Below are 19,270 nucleotides of genomic sequence, written 5' to 3'. Positions count from 1 at the left end.
AGATGTTTATACGATACAATATTCATAATGTATTGTAATTATTCATTATGCATATAATTATTCATTCAGATTTTTTACTAATTTTAATTCACAATTTTTCCACAAACTTATTTTTCATTTTACTTACTGTTACTTCAATATTATTACTTCAATATTATTAATCCCTGAGAAACGTATAAGACAAGCGTTTAATATATTACGAAAATTTCCAACTCACTCTTTGGTCAGTTTCTTTTCTGAGCTTCTTCTCGTACTTGAACTTCGTCTCAATCTCCTCTGTGATAGCGATGCTCTGACGAAGAGCTGCGTCCAACTCCTCTAATTTGCGCTCCTTGTCCGCGAGGTTTTTCTTCAATTGAAGCTCTATTTCCTCCTTGTCCTTCAATGTGGCAATGAGCTCCTCGATCGCGACGTCAATTCTCTCGCCGAGCGAAGTCTCCAAAGAATTGACTTCCATTTCTAGCTCCTGCACCCTCTCGTTTCTCAATTTAATCTCTTCCTTCAGCGCACTAATATCCTCCGTCTCATACAATTCTTCTTCCATTTCGGCCATCTCCTTCTCCATTTTCAGAATCTTATTTTGCTGTTCTATGATCTGTTGTTCATATTTCTGGATTCTATTGTCCTTTTCCGAAATGTCGTGTCCCATTTCTTTCATCTTTTGCTCTTTCTCCCGCAACTCTATTTTCAGGCTCTCCTCCTCTTGGATTCTGTTATCCTCTTCCAAAGCGACATGCATTACGTCCTTTATCTTTTGTTCTTTTTCTTCCAGCTCGCATGCTACTCCATCGTCGAGTAGAGCGTTCTCCTTCGACGTGTCTCTGACTAAAAATATTATAGAAACAATGTAATTAAAAATAAAAAAAAAATGAAAAACAACATAACAATTTTAGTAAAGCTTTCGCGTACCTGATTTATTTTCCTCAAATTTCGACAGCTTCTTCAACTCAAAAATTCGGTTCTCCAGCTGACCAATTCTGCACTCTCGATCTTGCAGCTTTCGCTTAAGGCCGTCAATATCGTGTTCCCTGACGTAATGTTCCAAATTCGTAACCATCTCCTCTAGTTCTATAATTCTCGCTTTATCAATCCCCGCGTTCGTGAGGTTGTTCTTTTGAATCCAATTCTCCATTTTTGTAATATGCTCTTTATCGAGCGACACTTGGTAACGCAGATCACGCATCTCCTTCACGTCCTCCTTGAGAAAGCCCTCCAGCTCTTCTACGGCGTCTTCCAGTTCTGCGACCCGTTGGGACTTTCTGTCAATAGTTTCTTCGAGATCGCGCATTCTCTGCGTGTATACGTTATTTCGCAGGCTTTCCAGCGACACTATTTTCTGCTCCAGCTCGACAATGTGTCGATTCTTTGCCTCAATCTCTCGCTTCCAGGATTCTTCCGCTTCCCCGTTCACCCACTTCTCGTCGCTGTCGCCTTTCTCTGAGGATTCCGTTGTGCCCGCGTGATTCTTCAAGGAATTCCTCAAGGCCGTCACTTGTCGCACCAGCGCGAGAATATGCAAATCCTTCGCATTCGAATTGCCACAATGTTTACATGCCATCGTTTGCATTTCGATATCCTTGCTCATCTTATCGTGTCCGCTGACATCGTTCTTTAGGTCCTCACAGCGTTTCAATTGCTGCTCCAGCTGAACGATGTGTTGATTCATCGTCTCCGTCTCCTCCTTCCAAGATTCAATGTGTTTCACGTCACCCAACAGGTCCTTGCACTTGTCGTGCTCCATCTGGAGATGCTCCATCGTTCTTTCCAGCTCGAATATGGCACGGTTCTTCGTCTCTAGTACTTCTCGCCAATTATCCTGGGACAAGCGTGCGGTATGCGTGCCGAAGCGACGTTCGTTGGCAAAGTGGCAAAATGTACAGGATAGCGATAATGAAAACAAAAGCGGAAGCACAGAGGAGGAAACAGAGAAAGGTGAATGTATATATGGTGCATGGTGTATGTGCATTTTTTTCTGTACACGTGTCACATCAATCGATGCGAAGGACGCAAGAGTATGCGTCTTCAAGTGATTGCAAGACATCATCCTTGATCTTCATTATTCCCTATATCTCGATATATATTTAAATTATATCGTCGGTTAAAAATTATATTTCTTTGCAATTCTTTGTTGCTTTCTTCTTTCTCTTCGCGTCTGCCGTTTGCCTTCTAACTTTTCCTTCGTTTTTTTTCTTTCTTTCTCCTGATTTAAACTCGTATATTTATATTTACGTGTGTGCACATACATATATACATCTACATCGTATATCTTCCGCGGTGAGTAATAATATGTATATACAGATGGATGCGCGTGTATTTGTATCTCTTGTGTGTACGGCGGTATATTATAGGTATGAATATATATATACATATATGTATATATACATATGTATGTGTGTGTGTATATATATATTTACATATATATATATATATATACTTCAGTTTCTTCTTAGTATTAATAATTAATTAACATTATTGTTGCCGTTGTCGTCTTCTCTCGCATTAATATGTATATTTATAATTTATCTTCTGCGTTAAATTTATATTTATATTTATAGTTTTATCTTCAATATTTATATATTCTCAATATTTGTATTTATATATTAAGTTATTGTTGTGTTATTATCGTTATTATCCTTTCGCTATAATTATTAAATACGTTAACAATGGTCGCAGCATTTTACGTAAAATAATTATTATATGTCTCGACGTGGGTTTTGTCCATTGGCGGATCGACATCAATCCTTCGTTTTTTAAGTCCCTCGTATGTATGTCTATACTCGTAAAGTCTCGCTTATAATATGCAAATTGTACTAAAAAGAACGGAGAAGGCGTTCCCAACAAAAATCGACCTTAGAACAAGCTTTTTAGGAATCCGGCGGGTCCCGCCTGTTAGCGATGTCTCAAAGAAAAAGTTCGTAATATTTTTATTTCATTATGTATGTGTTGTGTGTTACCAACGAAAAAGCCACAAGAAGGATAAGCAGCGATACGTGAACGCATATGTGAATGTCGTGTATATATCCGAAAGCAGCATGGAAAATATCAGAGGACAAGTCGTTAGTAAGTTAATAGGTAGAAGAGAGAGAAGAATATATTAATATAAATTAATTAATTAATTAATTTACGTTCTTCTTATTATCAATATTTAACAAGTAAATATATATAAGATATACTGACCTCTTGCTGTGCAGTTGTAGCTTGTTTCAACTTGGCTTGTGCGGTTTTGAGTGCACTGCGATAAAAAAATCCAGAGTATTAGTAGTGAAATATTTCCCCTACTCTAAATATTTCCCAAAGCATATATCATAAATGTCAATAAAAAATCCATATAGATTTATTTAAAATAATGAATCTATTATTTCATAATTATTTTGTTGTAACTTATTTTAAGATATCTACATCTCTCTAATTTATTTCATGTCATTTTAAAAGAATATAAAATTGTACACATTGTAATAAAGAGCTACTATTTTACATCTCTGCAATATGTCGTAATGTTTATAAGTAAAAAGAATCGATATATTATAAGAAATGATTGGTCAGATATTTGCATCATCATGTTCGCATCATCAATAATACTCACTCTTGAAGTTCTCTGATCTGTTTCTCTTTGGAGTTTTGCTCCTCCTGTGTCATCTGCACGAGCTGCAATAGCCTCTCGGTCTCGGCGGCGCTCCTGCCCGATTCTTCCCTCGCTTTTTCCAAGTCCCTCTCGGCAGTCTCGAGTGCCTTTTGCATTTCCGTTAATCTCTTGTCCGGCGCTCCGCCACTCTGTTAAAATAAATTAAATCATATAAGTTTGATTTAAAAAACACCATCTAAGAATGCGTTTGAGAGATACGTTTGATGAGATTGTAGATTCTTATTAATAACATTAGTAATTACTAATATAACATATATTATATTATAACTTGAAAATAGAAGTTAAGTAAGCGCACTTTCTAAAATCTGAAATAAAAACTTTTAGCATTAATTATCATTTGACTTCAGCTTTTCAATTAACAATAAACTATTATAATGTTATTATATAATATTAAATCATTATAAACATTTGCAATACTTATATGTACAATTAAAACTGTAATATAGCTTAAAAAAAACGCTTTAGTAAACAATGCAATCACCTTTTGTAATTGTTGCTCGAGTTGGTCCATTCTCGCCTTCCTCTTCTTCAGATCTTGGTCGAGACTTTGGAGCGTCCTCTCCTTTTCCTCTATCGTTCTAGCTTTCTGATCTATGGATTTCGCCTTTTCTTCCACTTGTCTTCTCTGCTCGTCCAATTGTCGTCTCTGCTCCTCCATCTGTTTCCTCTCTTGCATAGTATCGGCGCCAGCTTTCACGGCGCCAGCTTGGAGTTTCTTGTTCGCCTCGTGCAACTCCACCTGCATTCAGGAAAGAATGACTGTAGCGCATCCCTTGCATTTTTGTCGCATGCACGATTTATTATTTTTCTTTCTCTGGATTAGCCAGAAAATTAACTGCGAGACAAAGAGAGAAAGAGAAGCTGATATGTGCCGTAAGAGCTATCATAATGACCATTCCAAAATGCAAGACCGATGACCATCTACTTGCGCTTTGGCTCAACGTACTCTGCTATACCGCATGTGAACCTTAATTTCCAAAGTGCAATTAGATTGTAAGGCTACACACTAACTCTCAATCTTCTCGTTTTTTGCAAGTCAATACTTTTGTTTCGAATCTTCTATAAACAATATGTATTTGAGATTTCTGTGCGGGAAATAGATTTTGCGGAAAGATTGAGAGCTACGTTCTGCCGACCAACTGGTCGACGTGACAAAATCATGAATGCATGATAGATGAATAATAATAATAAGACCAACAACAATAATAATAATAATGATAATGACAATAATAATAATAAAACGAATCGGACGCGACATCACACAGACTCTCCTCCATATCTAGTTATTACAGCGAGATATGTAGATACACAAAGAGATATATTAATTGTCATAAAAAACGTAGCGAAATATAAAACAATATCTGTATATATACCTACAATACATGAGCAAACGCCCGATGTGTGCACCAATCAGAGAGAGGAGGATACCGTTTCTTTGAGAATTCTTTGAGATATTTCGACAAAGGCTTACGTCCTTGCATGATTCCAACGCAAAAAATATATATATTCCAGAAATAAGAGAAATCACGAAGATATGAACCGATACTTCCTCATCTCATCGATGCAGTGCATGCTTTCCAACATAAATGTTTTCACGATTACTTCTTGTTGCCATGTTTAATACACGACATAAGCGCAGCCGTAATAATATGACTAAATGTAGTAATAATAATTGGAAAAAAAAGAGAGAAAGCGAGCGAGCGAGCGACTATGTAATAATTAAATATTTGATTTATTTTCATTTATTTATTATTTCATCTCTATTCTCTCTATTATCCGTTCTTTATATTTTCTTGCGCTCGCTTTCTCTTTATCATATAACAATAATAATCATTGCCGGTGCTGGGCAAATAAAAATACAAGAACGATGACAATAATAATAATATTAATACTGACAATAACAATAATAACAATAACAGTAACAATGACGGTAAGAAACAACAAAGACAATAATAATCATAACAATAAAAACTTTGAACATATTCTGGTAGCAATGAGCGACAAATGGCGGTGCTTGGAAATATCGTCGGGAAAAAAGGAATTAAAGAAGGAATGAACGTCGTCGGGAAAAGGACTGATAATTTTCTGTCGAAGGGACGTTGCACTGTGCTGTGAACATTTGTTTACACACATGTATAACTTAAGATAAGAGAGATGTGCGCGCGTAAATGGTGCAGCGTGTCTGGTTGGTCCCGAATCACGCATATTTACACACATACATATATCTGTTCGTTATATATCTTTTTTTCTGGTGGCGTGTGTAAAAGTTTGTTGTGCGCGTCTGTCTTCGAAGAAGAGGAGGAAGAAGAAGAAGAAGAGACGAGATTTATCGTTCTGCTTTTTCGACACAACAATCGACTCGATTGCACATCGGGGGATAATATTTTTTTCTTTTTTTTATAAAGTGCGAACAGAGTGCGCGGGATAGTGGTAGTAACAGTTGAGGTATTGATGGAGATAGTGGTGCTTATGATGATGATTGGTGATGTGAATGGCTGGATTGTGAACTGTCGTCAGCAGCACGAGCGAGCACGGCGTGAGGCCGAAACGTGCGTCGGCACCCCTGCGGCCGCTAACCTGATTCTTCTCCAGTTCCTGACACAGCATCTCGAGCTGCGCCTGGAACCGCTCGCGCTCCACGGTCGCCTGCTGAATCTCTTCGCGCGCGCGTTCCAACTCCTTTCTCAGCCTGGCGACCTCCTGGCCGTTCTGCTGCGCGGGCTGCTGCTGCTGCTGCTGCAGCTGTACTTGCTGCTGTTGCATAGTGACTTGCATCTGTTGGATCTGCTGTTGATGCGCGTGCAGTTGCCGTTCCGTCGTTTGTATCCGCTTCTGCAAGTCGGAGGCTTCGCGCTCGGCGGTGTCCGCCCGCTGTCGCTCCGTCTCGCATAGCTTCCGCCACTGTTCGAGCTGAGCCGCGTCGAGCTGGGTCGTCTCGGCGCCGCGCGATGCCAGCTGCTTCTGCAGCTCTTGCACCCGCTTCTCCGCCTGCTCGGCGCGCTGCCGCTCCTTCTGCTGCGTCTGCTGCAAGTTTTGTACCTGTTGCTGTAGCCGTTGTACTTCACGCATCTGTGCGTCAAGCGCCTCTTTGGCAGCGCGATCGGGTGTCTGCGCGTGGGCTCGCTGTTGAAGACGACGGGCCTCTTCGCGCTGACGTTCAAGCTCGGCCTCGTTCGCGCTAAGTTCCTGCTGGAAGTTGACCAGCATTTCTTGCGATTTCTCCAGCTGTATAACCAGTTGATCGCGTTCCACCTGCAATTGCTTCGCATCCGCCTCCAACTTCTCCTTCAACTTCTCCGAGTGCTTCTCCCGATTCTCCAAAATTGCTGCCATCTTATCGCGTTCGCGTTGCGCCAGTTGCAGCTCGTACTGCATCCGGGCAAGTTCCTCGTTGCCGGCGAGCTGTTGCTGTTGCTGCTGCTGTTGCTGTTGCTGCTGCACGCGGCGCAGCTCCTGGCGCAGCGCGTCGCGTTCGTCCCGCAGCAACTGCACATCCGCAGCGAGACGCTCAAGCTCCTTCTTACTGGCCTCGGTGGCTTCCTGATACTTGGCGGTCTGCAAATGCGCCTTCTCGAGTTCCTTCGCGAGCCTGCCGGCCTCAAGCTCAACCTGATCGCGCGCCACGATGGCCTTGTCCAGGCTGGCTCGTAAACGCTCTACCTCGATACTCGCGCTCTCGGATCTCGTCTTACCCTCGGTCTGCATGAGTCGCTCCAGCCGAACGATCTCGACGCGCAGTTTCTCGTTGTCCGCTTCGAGAGCGTCAGCCCGCATCTTCACTTTGTCGTGCCGATCGCGTATCTTCTCGGCCTCGATCCGCGCACGCTCGATCTCCGAGCGATTGCGTTCCTGCTGCGCTGTTGCCTTGCCGGTCTCATCGCGCGCCCGCTCGAGTTGAAGCTGCGCCTCATGCAGCTTCGCCTCGAGCTCGACGTGGTTCGACTGCGTTCTCTTCAGTTCAGCCTCGCGGCCTTCCAACCGCTCGCGTAGCTTGTCCACCTCCTGCTGTAGCCTACTACCCTCGCTTTGCCATTTCTCCTGCTCGTACTGGTATTTACCTCGCACGCCTTCCGCACGCTCCAAATCGGCGCGCAGCCTCGAGGCATCCTGCTCGGCCTTCCGCGCGCGCTCAAGCTCCGCCAGCGCCTTCTCCAGACGGTCACGTAGTCGCTCCACTTCTAGCTTCGCCCACTCGTGCTCCTCCTTCTGTCGTTCCTGGCTTTCCTGGTACTTGCCAAAGCGTGTTGCATACCTCTCGACCTCCTCGCGCGCGCTCTCCGCCTCAGAGCGCAGTCGTTCCGCCTCGCCCTGTGCCTTCCTCACCTCCGCCTGCTGACGATCGTGCTTCTCGTACATCTTCTCGATCTCGAGCTGCATACGCGCGAGCTCCTCCTGCGTCTTCTCCGTTGCCGCCTGCGCCTTGTTGAGCTGTGAGTGCGCACGCTCCAACTCAAAGCTGATGCGTTCGTTGTCGGCCACCAGCTTCTCGCGCTCGTTCTGCAGTCGTCTCAGCTCGATCTGCGACTTCTCGTAGCGCTCGCGCACCATCTCTAAATCGACGCTCAACCGATCGATGCTCTCCTTGGATTTCTCCTCGTGCTCTTTCGTACGACCGAGCTGCAGCGCCGCGCGATCATACATTTCTTGGACCCGAGCCAGCTCCTCCTGAGCCTTACGCGATTCCTCGCGCGACTTGGTCGCCAACATCTGCTGCTTCTCCGCCTCTAGCTCGAGCCGGTCCTTGTCCGCCTCCAGCACGTCGATGCGGTTCTGCAAGCGGTACACCTCGCTCTGCGACCTGTCAACATCACCGTCAGATATTTAGTCCTTGTTTTCTTTATTATAATTTGCCTACATAAACATTTTACAAAAACTCCGTCAGTGGTGCTTAAAGTTAAAATTATTTCAAGCATCTTTATTTTTTGTATTGTAATATTATTATAAGTGTTAAATCATGTCACGTTAATATACTCAAAGAATCTTTCCAATTTAAACGTTTGCTCGGCATTACCGATCATATTTCTCCAGCATCTTTTCAAATTCCTTGGTGGTGTTTTCTCGCTCCTCGTGAGCCTTATTCATGGAATACTGCGCCTTCTCCAATTTCTCCCTTAGAATTTGGATTTCAGTCAATGCGTCGTCTCGCTCCATCTGTTCCATCGCAATTTCGAAAAATCATGAAAGAAAAAAATTTTTAATTTTCTTCTAATATAATTTTTTCTCAGAATAACATCAATGTCGGCAGATAAAATAGAATATACTCTATTATGTCAATATTATTTTGAAATAGCTTATAACAAATATAATTCATTACTATGCTGCTAAGAAGATAATTTAACTCACCGTTAATTTCTGATGAGTATTGTGCATCTTCTCCCATCTCTCCTTCACCAAATCGAGTTCTGAGAGTACATTTTCCTTCTCGCGTTGCATCTTAGCTATCTGATTTTGTTGGAATTCTATCCTCTCGTGCATCTTCTCCATCTCCTCCTGGAAGCTATCTCGTTCCTTTTGTAGTCGCTGCATTATGACCTAATGAACAATCATGACACGAGTCGAATCATTGTTAAACTTAAATCTCACAATCATTTACTTTTGCCTAATTGTGCTTACCTGAGCTTTCTCGTATTTGTCCTGCAGTCGATCCACATCAAGTTGAATCGCCTCGCGTTCTTTCTGCATTCTCGCTGACTGTCCTAACGCTTTGTCAAGCTGGCTCTGCAGATTGTCGAAGTCGTAGATCTGTTTTTCTCTCTCCATTTGCATCTACAACAATTATTGTGTATCGTATGTTAAACTTTAACAAATCACTGTTAAATTCATAGGGTTAAATTAAACTCAATTTTGAGTAATTTTTAACTATTCTATAAATCGCCACTGCTCTTACTCAATATGTAGTTAATTTAACTAAAACAATGTTAATTTGACTAAACCAATGGAGTTAAAATAATCCTATTTAGTTTCAAACTAATAAATTTTGACGCACATGGTAGTTAAAAATAATAAAATAAATCTAACTCATGGTATTGGTTTAAATTTCATCCTCTAACCTTTAACAGCAGTGATCAGTGAATATATAATATATGCCTAAATTAATAAGAGTAGTAATAGCTTATAAAAAGGATTAAAATTGAGATGTCATTTATTTCTCTCTCTCTCACAACTCATTTATATACGTTAAGTAATTCAGGACATAAAATATACACGTTTTACAGATAATAAAGGTACTTATAGCAATAAACTGTCTGTTCACACAATACTTTTGATTTTTTTCGAAAATACTCACTCTACGAACTTCCGTCTGTGACTTATCGAGCTTCTCCTGTAGCTTGTCAACCTCGCTCTGTGTCTTGTCCAATAAATTCTGTAGCTTGTCTTGCTGAAGTTGCGCTTTGCCGAGGGTGGCCTGTGTGCGCTCGAGTTCCTCTTGCGATTTTTCGAGCTCGCCAACCGCCTTGTCCCTCTCGGAATGAAGACGGGCCACGGACGCCTGTGCTCGGTCATACTCTTCCCGCAGACTCTCCTGTTCGCCTTGAGCATTCTCCAGCCTGGCCTTAAGCCTGTACACCTCGCCCTGACTCTTCTCCACCTTAGAAAAAAAAAAAAAATTTGCTGATGCCTTGTAAATTTAATTGATTTAATTGCAGACTATAAACTTGAACGCATTTCTGCAGTCAATCGAACATACTGCAATGACAATTCCTATTTATATTATAAATTCTGCTATTTCTTTAAGAATCCTTAAAAATATCACAGGTGCGATAAAAATCACACGAGTGAAAAATGCATTTTTATGATGCAATACTGAATTATGGCACATTGTGGAAATAATGAAGGTTTATGCATACTTCCAACATTGTTGAGAAATGTTTTCTTCACGCGTACGCTTTACAGAGTAAACTTCTCAATTACGGAGAAATTACTAAAACGAGATCGAATAACATTAACGCGACTTTCCGCGCTAGAAAGATTTATTCGTTCCCATTTTCGGTCCTTTATTTTCTGTCGTTAAGACTCCTGGTCCCTGAACCGAGAACTCTGCGTTGACGGTGGCGACGCCACTCTCTCCTCTCACTCTCTCCAATGGAGAATTCTGTCTTGTGACATATGTTGACAATCTATTTTGTTGTGCGTGCTATTTCTTTATTATTTGCTCTGTGCTTGTGCTCTAACGTTTAACGTATTCGTGAAAAGTCGTAAAATTGACCGAAAAGTAAGATTTGCATGCGGAAGGAACGTTTTCACCTCCTTTCGATAGTCGTTAAACGGCTGTTTTTCCCGTATGTTTAGGCTTCGTTTTATGGCTGTTTGTTTATTGTCAAGAGAAAAGGGTAGTTTTCGGCCAATTTTGGAAGTGTTCTGAAACGATCTGTAGTGATGTTTTATTGAAATGTCTTTTTATTTGAAAATGGCATGCACAACAAAATTGGGTGTTTTCCTCGCCTCGACAGTAAGAATCCAATATGGCCGCGGTGACTACCCTAGGAGCCTTAACTTGTCTCCGCGCGGAACGAGCTCAAACGACAAGCTGGGTAAATGCGAACTTAAGAACACCGTTTAGCCATGTTCCTTCAAAAACGAGCGATATGGTAATGCACGCGAGTAATTTTCCAGTCACTTAGGTGGCGGGATCGTTACTTTGCTGCCGAGTGCAGGACGAAGGCGTGATTGGAAATGGGATCCTATTGCGCGGGCAAAGATGTAGGCAGCACAGCGGGAGAGCAGGGACGAGAGGCTGAAGGTGTAGAAGGTCCAGGAGAAACGGAACAAGGACGAGGAGGAACCTTCCAGGTGGATGCTAAGAACGCGTTTGAATCGATCGCGATTAAAACCGATTGTCCTCGAAGATACGCGACCGATTCGAGCACGATCCTCGAAAAGTGCTTGTCCAAATGGAACTGTCGAGTCGCGGTCCGAAAGGGACCTTCGTCCATTAATAGATCGCCGAGTGTGGCGACGTGTCTACGCGGGTCGTATACTCCAGCGAAGTAGTCCAGGTTACTTCTGTGCCGATCAATCGATAGCACTGTAATTGATGTATAAATAACGTTCCCGCTAGAAAGACACCGAAGAAGACGTGATATTTTAAGTTATCGCGAGATCGAAATGTTCCAAATCGGAGCTACATCCTTTTCATGATTTAGGACACGGGCAATACTTTCACGGTTCCTTAAATAACGATTCTGAAATGTAATGTACCAATCTGCTAACGCACAGACGAACAATGTTAAAATGTAGTAAAACAACTTTAGTCGAAATTACATAGTTGGAATACATTTAACAAACTATGGCGAATCGAACTCGATAGTCTTCGCGAGTAAAAAAAGCCGCAGAGAATTTTTAAAATAAATTTATTAGTAATGACACACATTTCGGATATTTATTGTAATTCAGTATTAAAGTTCGTGCGTATGGTGTCGCAAATGCACGATAAAAGAATAAGGAAAATTTACCTTTTCTTGGAGGGTCGCAGCCTCGGCACGTGCCCTCTCATTGTCCGCTTGCGTGACCCTCAGCTCGGCTTGGGCTCTCCTTAATTCACCGGCGGTTTTGTCGGCTCGTTCCTGAACGCGCTCCATCTCCTGGGATGAGTTCAGTGTGTTTCTGCCGTAGCCCTGCGACCGCTCGATGTCATGCCGCAGCCTTTCGTTCTCCAGTTCCAACCTGGCCAGCCGCTGCTTCGCCGCCTCCCAGTCCGCACCACTACGTCCGACCTCGGAGGCGGCCTTGTCCAGCTCAGCTTTGCTCTTACCGAGCTCGGATTGTGAGCTCTCGAGCTTCGCCTCGAGTCGGTCCTTCTCCGCCTGCGCTCGCTCCAAACGTGCGCCCAATTTCTCGACCTAGCGATTCGTATACATAAAAGGAAAAGATTTAAAAGCGTTCTTTTACTTTTTTATCTTTTACAATTAAATTTAATGTGTGACAGATATAAAAATAATTGCACATATATTATAAATTACTATAAATTTAATCAAAATAAATAATTTAAAAAATGTCTCGGAAAATTAGAATTTTGTTGCACTTGTTTTAGATATTTTCGTTAGATGTGTGCACATTTATTCGTCCATTACAGTGTCTTATTATTTAGTCCATCTTCAAAAGACGCTCAACTAATAAAAAATTAGTTACTCATTTTATGTTAATGGCATGGTGGATCGGGGATGAGGAATTAAAGAAAAAACTTTTTCCGCCTAGCCTCGCTCACCTCTGACTCCAAAGTATGTATCTTCATTTTGTATTCAGCGATCTCCCTCTCGTGCAATTCCCTTTCCTCTTGCTTCTCCTGTTCGGCTCGGTCCCTTTGCTCGCGTAATTGTGCCATTTGCTTCTCTTTATCCCCGATCGCCTCCTCGAGACTGCTAAGTGCGCCTTCGCTGCTGCAATGATGCGCCTGCATCGCCGTCAGCCTGGCCCTGGCCATATCGACTTGATTGTCTTTTTCCTTTAGCAGATCCTCCAGATTCTCGATCTGAAGTCAACAGCAGACTCAGCCGTAAGTTCAGAAGGCGAACATTAACTTATTCGTCAATTGATTTGTTAGTATAGAGAAACAAGCAAGATGGTTCACTTTATCCCAGAAAATCTCTTTTTCTCCCTATAATTCAATCTTAAAATCGATATAATTACAAAATCAACTTTTGATGTTACGGAAAATTTTACTACATATTAAACGTCGCGTTAAATGTTAGTGTAGTTTACTGAATTATTACATATTTTGTAAAAAGCTGTAGGGAGAGAGGAGAGCACGGAAAGATAAATTAGTACACATCGAGATTACGCTACATTTAGGAAATTAAACTCAGAACGATCTTCACGCGATCTTTACGAGAATGATAAATTCGGCCTGATGTTCGCGGTCAGACTGCATGCTAATGTAGTCCCACGAGATATCGATATGGGATTGTTGATTAACGTAAATTCACGTAATCACCTACCTGCCAACGCACTTTCGTCGGTCTTCTTTTACTCACATAATCATACTCAGACATCATCGTCACGACAGGCACGCTAATGTAAAAATAAATACGGTGCTTGTGTCAAAGCAAATAATAGATTATATAAATAGCATAACATAACGTAACGTAAATATGACGCTCAATAATGGCACGGGTAATATTCATATAAATTAAATGTTTAAATTACATATAGAAATTAACATAAATTATGTATACAGAAATATAAACAGCGAAATGTATTATGTATAAATTAGACGATTGCGTATAACAATAAGATAATCTCTACATTATCTATTAAGCAAATAGTAGTAGAATTAAAAATAGAGAGGAATGGGGGTATTTCATATTTTACAAATTAACATAATCTTTTGTATACATAATATAAACATAATCAACGCAAAATAATAGAGCAATTAACTACATTAACTTAGGAATACAAGCGCACTTACCAATTACAGAAATAAATAATAGACGAAAATAATACAAAATACAAAGCAGCAGGATGAATTTACCTTATTCTTATTTCTTTATGGAGCTTATCCTGCAGTCGATTGCGGGAGGAAAGGCTCTACGCGTGAGAATCGAATGTGTGATCGTAGTGCAACGACGACGAAAAATAAGGCAGAGACATAATATAATCCTGCAAACGACACTTTATCGCCCGCATAACGTAAAGTAAAGGGAGATGTGAATTAACAGGAACGAAATGTGTGACGACGGAAAACGTTGCGGGCGCAAACACAGTGTAACTCAATAATGTAACGTCTTCGCAAACTGCATTTATGTCCGCAACTACTGTATGTACATCGGCTACTGGCAAACGTAAAAACATTGCAAGAAACGTCATACACAGGCGAGTGTGCGCGCACACACACGTACACATATTCCCTTTCACTTTATGTTATATTTACGCGGATTGTTTCCGATCAAATGTAATCGCAGGTACATTCCGTCTAAATCAACACTCCGGTGTCGGGGGAAGCATGAAAAATGTATTCCATGACGGGACAATCGGAATTCTCGTCTTAGGATTACGGCCGTCACACACGTGCGATCGATACCGATATAGTTTTACGTTTCGCAGTGTCAGCACGTACGTCACCCCTCGCGGGATCAGCTCCCGGAATTCTCTCAAAGAGCCGATTGCAATTCACGAGGCGATTGATTGAATTTCGTACACGTACTCATGCGCATTCCATTCTTCCGCTGTGTGGGAGACTGTGTATGGGAGACGCGGGGTATACACATATTATTAAACCCTCCTGCTGATTCGACCCTTTCACCCCCCACATCATTATCATACATTAAAATAGATATCGCTCTGTCAATAAAAAGTATCAATGTGTTTATTAACTGTTTATTACATGTATTTACATATCATTCAACTGTGTATTTTGTTTCATTCTTTTTACTTTCTCAATATGTAAGTTTCGTACACGAGTTGGGGTGAAAGAATTAATCAACTATTGCGATCATAATTATGTGTCACTTGTGAATTTCACAATTGTTTCTTCCAAAGGATAAATAACTTTTAAAAATAATTTTCAGACGTACGGAAACTTATAATTCTCTCTCTCTCTATTTTTAGCGCCAATTTCACTTTGCATGCGGAAATCAGGCAATGATGATGTCTATTATGCAAGAGCACGTTGCAAGCATAATAAGGTTTTTATGGTTTCGGAGAAGATAAGGGGAAGAAAGATATATACTACCAAAAAGCTTCTCTTCGCGACTCGTCCTACAACACTTTTCCTTAAAATGACAATTAATTTCGTCGAAACAATCTATACTCCGTACTGGCACAAATATTTTCTTAAGCGCTAACTGACTTTGCGCGATAAGAGAAAGCATTTTGCCGGACTCGTCCGCTTTTGCATTTGCATCTCTCCTCAGATGGAGGAGACTAAACGCCGCGGCGCGCGCGATAAGAAAATTCATTTCGCGGAAGTTATCTGCTTCAAACCCGGCAATCTTCTCGTATAATGCTCGCTCGTTCGAGTTATGAATCACAATGAGGTAATTCCTCGTACGAAGCGTACGGCTCTTGACGAATGCAAATGTTACGGCAACGAGTCCGCGAACAAAAATGGCTAAAATGTGGAAAGTAGACGGAAGTGGTTGAAAATAAATGAACGAAATGGAACAAAAGTGAATGAAGCCCTTCGACGACTTGCATCTCGAGGAAACTGAAAGTGGAATAAATAAGAAAAAGAACTCACTTTGCGTTGCAGAACATTGATCTTGCGATCCTTGATGTCCATGTGATCCTTGATCTCGGTCAGCTCGGTGTTCATGCGATTGCGCTCCTGTTGCGCCTGCATCGCCACCTGCGTCTTCTTCTCGATCATCCGATTCTTCTCCTCGAGCCGCTGCCGCATCTCCTCGACCTAAACATGTCGGAACGGAGCGACGGTAAAGAGAGAATGTCGCCGAGGACCGGCCGACGAGAGAAGCCCTCCAGGCGAGTCCAAATTCAGAATATTTAGCGCGCAATACGTACTACGCACGTACACGTGACGGGACGCGATGCGACATTAGTGAGGAAGAAAGGAATGAGAGCAGAGAAGAGAGAAGAGAACCTCGACCCAGTTTTTCCGCTATGGCTTGGCTTGGCTTTCCTCTTTTCGTCGGTAATTTTTTTCCGGAAACACGCGATTTGCTGTAGCTTTAACCTGAATCCCGAGTCGTCGGACCGATTTATCAACTGGCTGTGATCGCAGTCACGCGTCGTCGATTACCTAACTTATTTGGAAATCCCTTCTCGAAGAGCTCTTTCAAAGATTTAAGGAACTATAGTTGTACCCTCTTCTTTCTCTTTCTTTGTGGAGATCGTTTTGAAAAGTTAATTTAAAGAAGGTGTTCTTTACCACGGTGTTATAGTGACATTACGATGTAAAAAAATTAAACAATTCTGAACAAAAAGCAGATTTTCTACTTTTCGTTATTAAGTATTTCTTAATTTTTATTAATTTTTCACTAATTCTACTGTTAAAACTGTGAGATAAAATCCCGAAATTGTTATAAAAAATTTGTTCCCTCTCTTCGTATAGTTTTGAGCATCTTACAACCAAAAAACTATATCTTGTAAGATGCTGGAACATCGAAAATCAAGAATTTACTTTACAGATTGAAAATAGGAATAAGTTCAGATTGGAGCAAAATATCAAGGATTTTTCTCGCGTCAATGATCGTTTTAGAATTCATGAGGCTTGCGTGAGTTGGGTCAACATTTCAGATCACCTGTTCAAATTCGATTTCGCAGCTTTGTCAGTTTTACTCGATGTTAGACTTCCGAAGAAATGGTCAAGTTAAAAAACACGTAAAGGCTGGAAAAATTAAACCAACGATTTATACATTTAAGATAATGATCTGTCATGCAAGTTTTCGGACAACAGCGATATAAGTTACGGAATTTTGTTGAAACCACACGCTAGAGAACGTATTCGACAAATACCCGAATTTGAGAGATGCGGTCGGAAATTTCGGTATCGATTTCCAATTCTCGGTTGTGTTCTAGTTTCGCATCAGTGTGAATAACAAAACTGCTGGTAAACTTGTTTACCGAAAACGTATAACAAATTCCTGTCCTTGTAAATTCTCATACATTTCAAAATTTTTGTATTAGTATTGAGAAATGTTGTGCCTTTAAAAACAACGATAAATGATTAACGGAGTTACTTCTAAACTCAAATTTCTAAGAGTAAAAAATTTCAATCAAACTGCAACAGCATAATTAAAAACTTACTGTTTTCTATATGTTAAAATAAAATTATCTTCTTAATAAGACTATCATTATTTGTTAAATATCTTCAAATTCCTTTTTTACAATTTTTTGCAACAAACCATAAAATTTAACTATATGAAAAATAATACGTAGATATAACTTTATGCCTCTACATATTTTAAATAAATCGGAAAGAGATCAAAGTTACACTCACATCAACCTGCAGCATATTATAATGTTCCTCCTTGGCGGCGAGAGACTCCTTGAGCACAGCGATGTGCCTATTGTAATCTTGATGTTGCTCGTCAAGTGCCTTCATCTTCGTCGACATCGCCATCAGCTCCTGTTCCCGTCGCTGTACCTCCATCCGGAGCTCCTCCAGCTGCGAAAAGATTCGTCGTCCAGGCGAGGATCAGTCCCTGCGCTCCGTCCGTGTCGGCGACGATGACGACGACAACAACAGACGACGTAACGACGATGGCAACGAGCGACGGAGGCATTGAAACCGCCTGTCAGCTCTTCGCCATGACCGAGTACGACGACGATGATAACGGTGTGATAAAGACCCGGCAAAGATGCGCGCAGAAATATATATATATATTTTTTTACGTGAAACCGTTAGTTGCGGGCTCATTTGGATTCTAATTTAATTGGTAGCAAAAGCGATAACTTTCAAGGCAAAAGCATCGGAAACTGTCGAAGCGATCGTAGTTTATGCTTTGTTAATGGCCAAGAAATAAGTATTTCCTATTTATTAAGTCCTTTATCTTCGAGAGTTAACTGGAAAAAAATTACAAATCTAATTGATTCTTGAATTAATAAAACATAGTATTCCACAATATTTGCGGTACCACGATAGCCTTAGGAAAGATCTTTTTTGATTTTATATTACATTCTAGTATAACATACTTTGCGCGCCTGCATCGTGCTGCATATCTTTAATTATTCCTGATCCAAATTGCGCGCGAAATTGGTTTCCGAGCGAACAGCCTTTCGGGATATATATAACCGCGAGGTTACTTAATTGCCGTTGGACTTTGACACAAACCGCTGTTCAAAAAGATCGAGATTTCTTTAATTGAAATTACGTCGACGTGGCGCGAGTCGATTGACCGTGCAAAAAGTTTCCACGTCGAGGATTAAAAATCAAGTCGCATTGTCGTCCTGCTCCGATTCCACCACTATTTTTAGTTCATTTATGCGCCTTTCTCGGCTCATAATTCCTGAGCGGATTAATGAAGGAGGCTGATATTTCTCAAGCTATTACGATCATGACCTAATTACAAAGTCAAACAAGAAACTACGTGTGCGAGCCAGTTTCGGTCGAACCCAAATTTAAGAACTGATCTCTTGAATTTTGAGCTAATTTATTTAGGAATTTATTAGGGAATTTTTAAACTTTACAGCATCGTTAATTGTCGTGTTATAATCGCGGTTAACTAACTTCCCCTTCTATCTACAACAGCCGGAACTATAATCTAAAGAGGGGTGAGATCTCGGGCTGAGTTAGTTAAACCGTCGAGATTTACCGACTCCACCGACCGAACTGACTGTCCCAATCATACATAAATTTTCTTAGCGTAACACAATTATTGAGAGAATTTATAAATAATAAAAAATTGAGGAAGAAAAAGACACACGTCGTCGTCGTACTCGGATAGGATTTGCACGAAGCATGCAGCGTAATCGAGAGGCCAGCGGTAACAAAATTACGAACAGTGTTTTTTTGGAGGTGTAAAAAATGCACATATATATGTATTTATTTATACGTATGGATTATGCACATTCGTATATAAGTAAATATATATGCACACGCACGTGTACACACACAGCAAAGTGTGGTGGAGACATATGACACAGAGAGGCGTAATCTCACGCGCACGCACGGGGGAAGAGTAGAGGTATTTAAGGACCTGTTCACGTCGATATGTCTCTTTTAAGTCTCGT

General features: G+C 41.1%; 1 protein-coding gene across 13 annotated transcripts in view; it reads right to left on the bottom strand.

The window, feature by feature from the left end:
• Brp (ELKS/RAB6-interacting/CAST family member bruchpilot) overlaps positions 1-19,270 on the bottom strand; it is a 75,067-nt gene that overhangs the window by 8,382 nt on the left and 47,415 nt on the right. For 9 of the 13 annotated variants that reach the window (XM_077413214.1, XM_077413222.1, XM_077413230.1 and 6 more), the window contains 14 exons: positions 17,538-17,705; positions 15,819-15,986; positions 12,849-13,112; positions 12,097-12,483; positions 9,930-10,232; positions 9,257-9,409; positions 8,987-9,175; positions 8,655-8,794; positions 6,221-8,441; positions 4,125-4,382; positions 3,584-3,771; positions 3,178-3,232; positions 910-1,816; positions 218-825 (listed from right to left, as the gene is read on the bottom strand). In XM_077413214.1, the coding sequence (XP_077269340.1) occupies positions 218-825; positions 910-1,816; positions 3,178-3,232; positions 3,584-3,771; positions 4,125-4,382; positions 6,221-8,441; positions 8,655-8,794; positions 8,987-9,175; positions 9,257-9,409; positions 9,930-10,232; positions 12,097-12,483; positions 12,849-13,112; positions 15,819-15,986; positions 17,538-17,705 (6,009 nt within the window). Of the gene's footprint in view, positions 1-217; positions 826-909; positions 1,817-2,040; positions 2,887-3,177; positions 3,233-3,583; positions 3,772-4,124; positions 4,383-6,220; positions 8,442-8,654; positions 8,795-8,986; positions 9,176-9,256; positions 9,410-9,929; positions 10,233-12,096; positions 12,484-12,848; positions 13,113-13,578; positions 13,652-15,818; positions 15,987-17,537; positions 17,706-19,270 lie in introns of those variants that run through there. The other 4 variants (XM_077413281.1, XM_077413307.1, XM_077413315.1 and 1 more) reach the window with 2 other exon arrangements.

Source organism: Temnothorax americanus, unplaced genomic scaffold (assembly GCF_048541705.1).
Source record: "Temnothorax americanus isolate GAGA-0224 unplaced genomic scaffold, ASM4854170v1 Scaffold10, whole genome shotgun sequence".
In the NCBI taxonomy this organism is placed as follows: Eukaryota; Metazoa; Arthropoda; class Insecta; order Hymenoptera; family Formicidae; genus Temnothorax; species Temnothorax americanus.
This window is presented reverse-complemented; position numbering and strand designations above follow the sequence as displayed.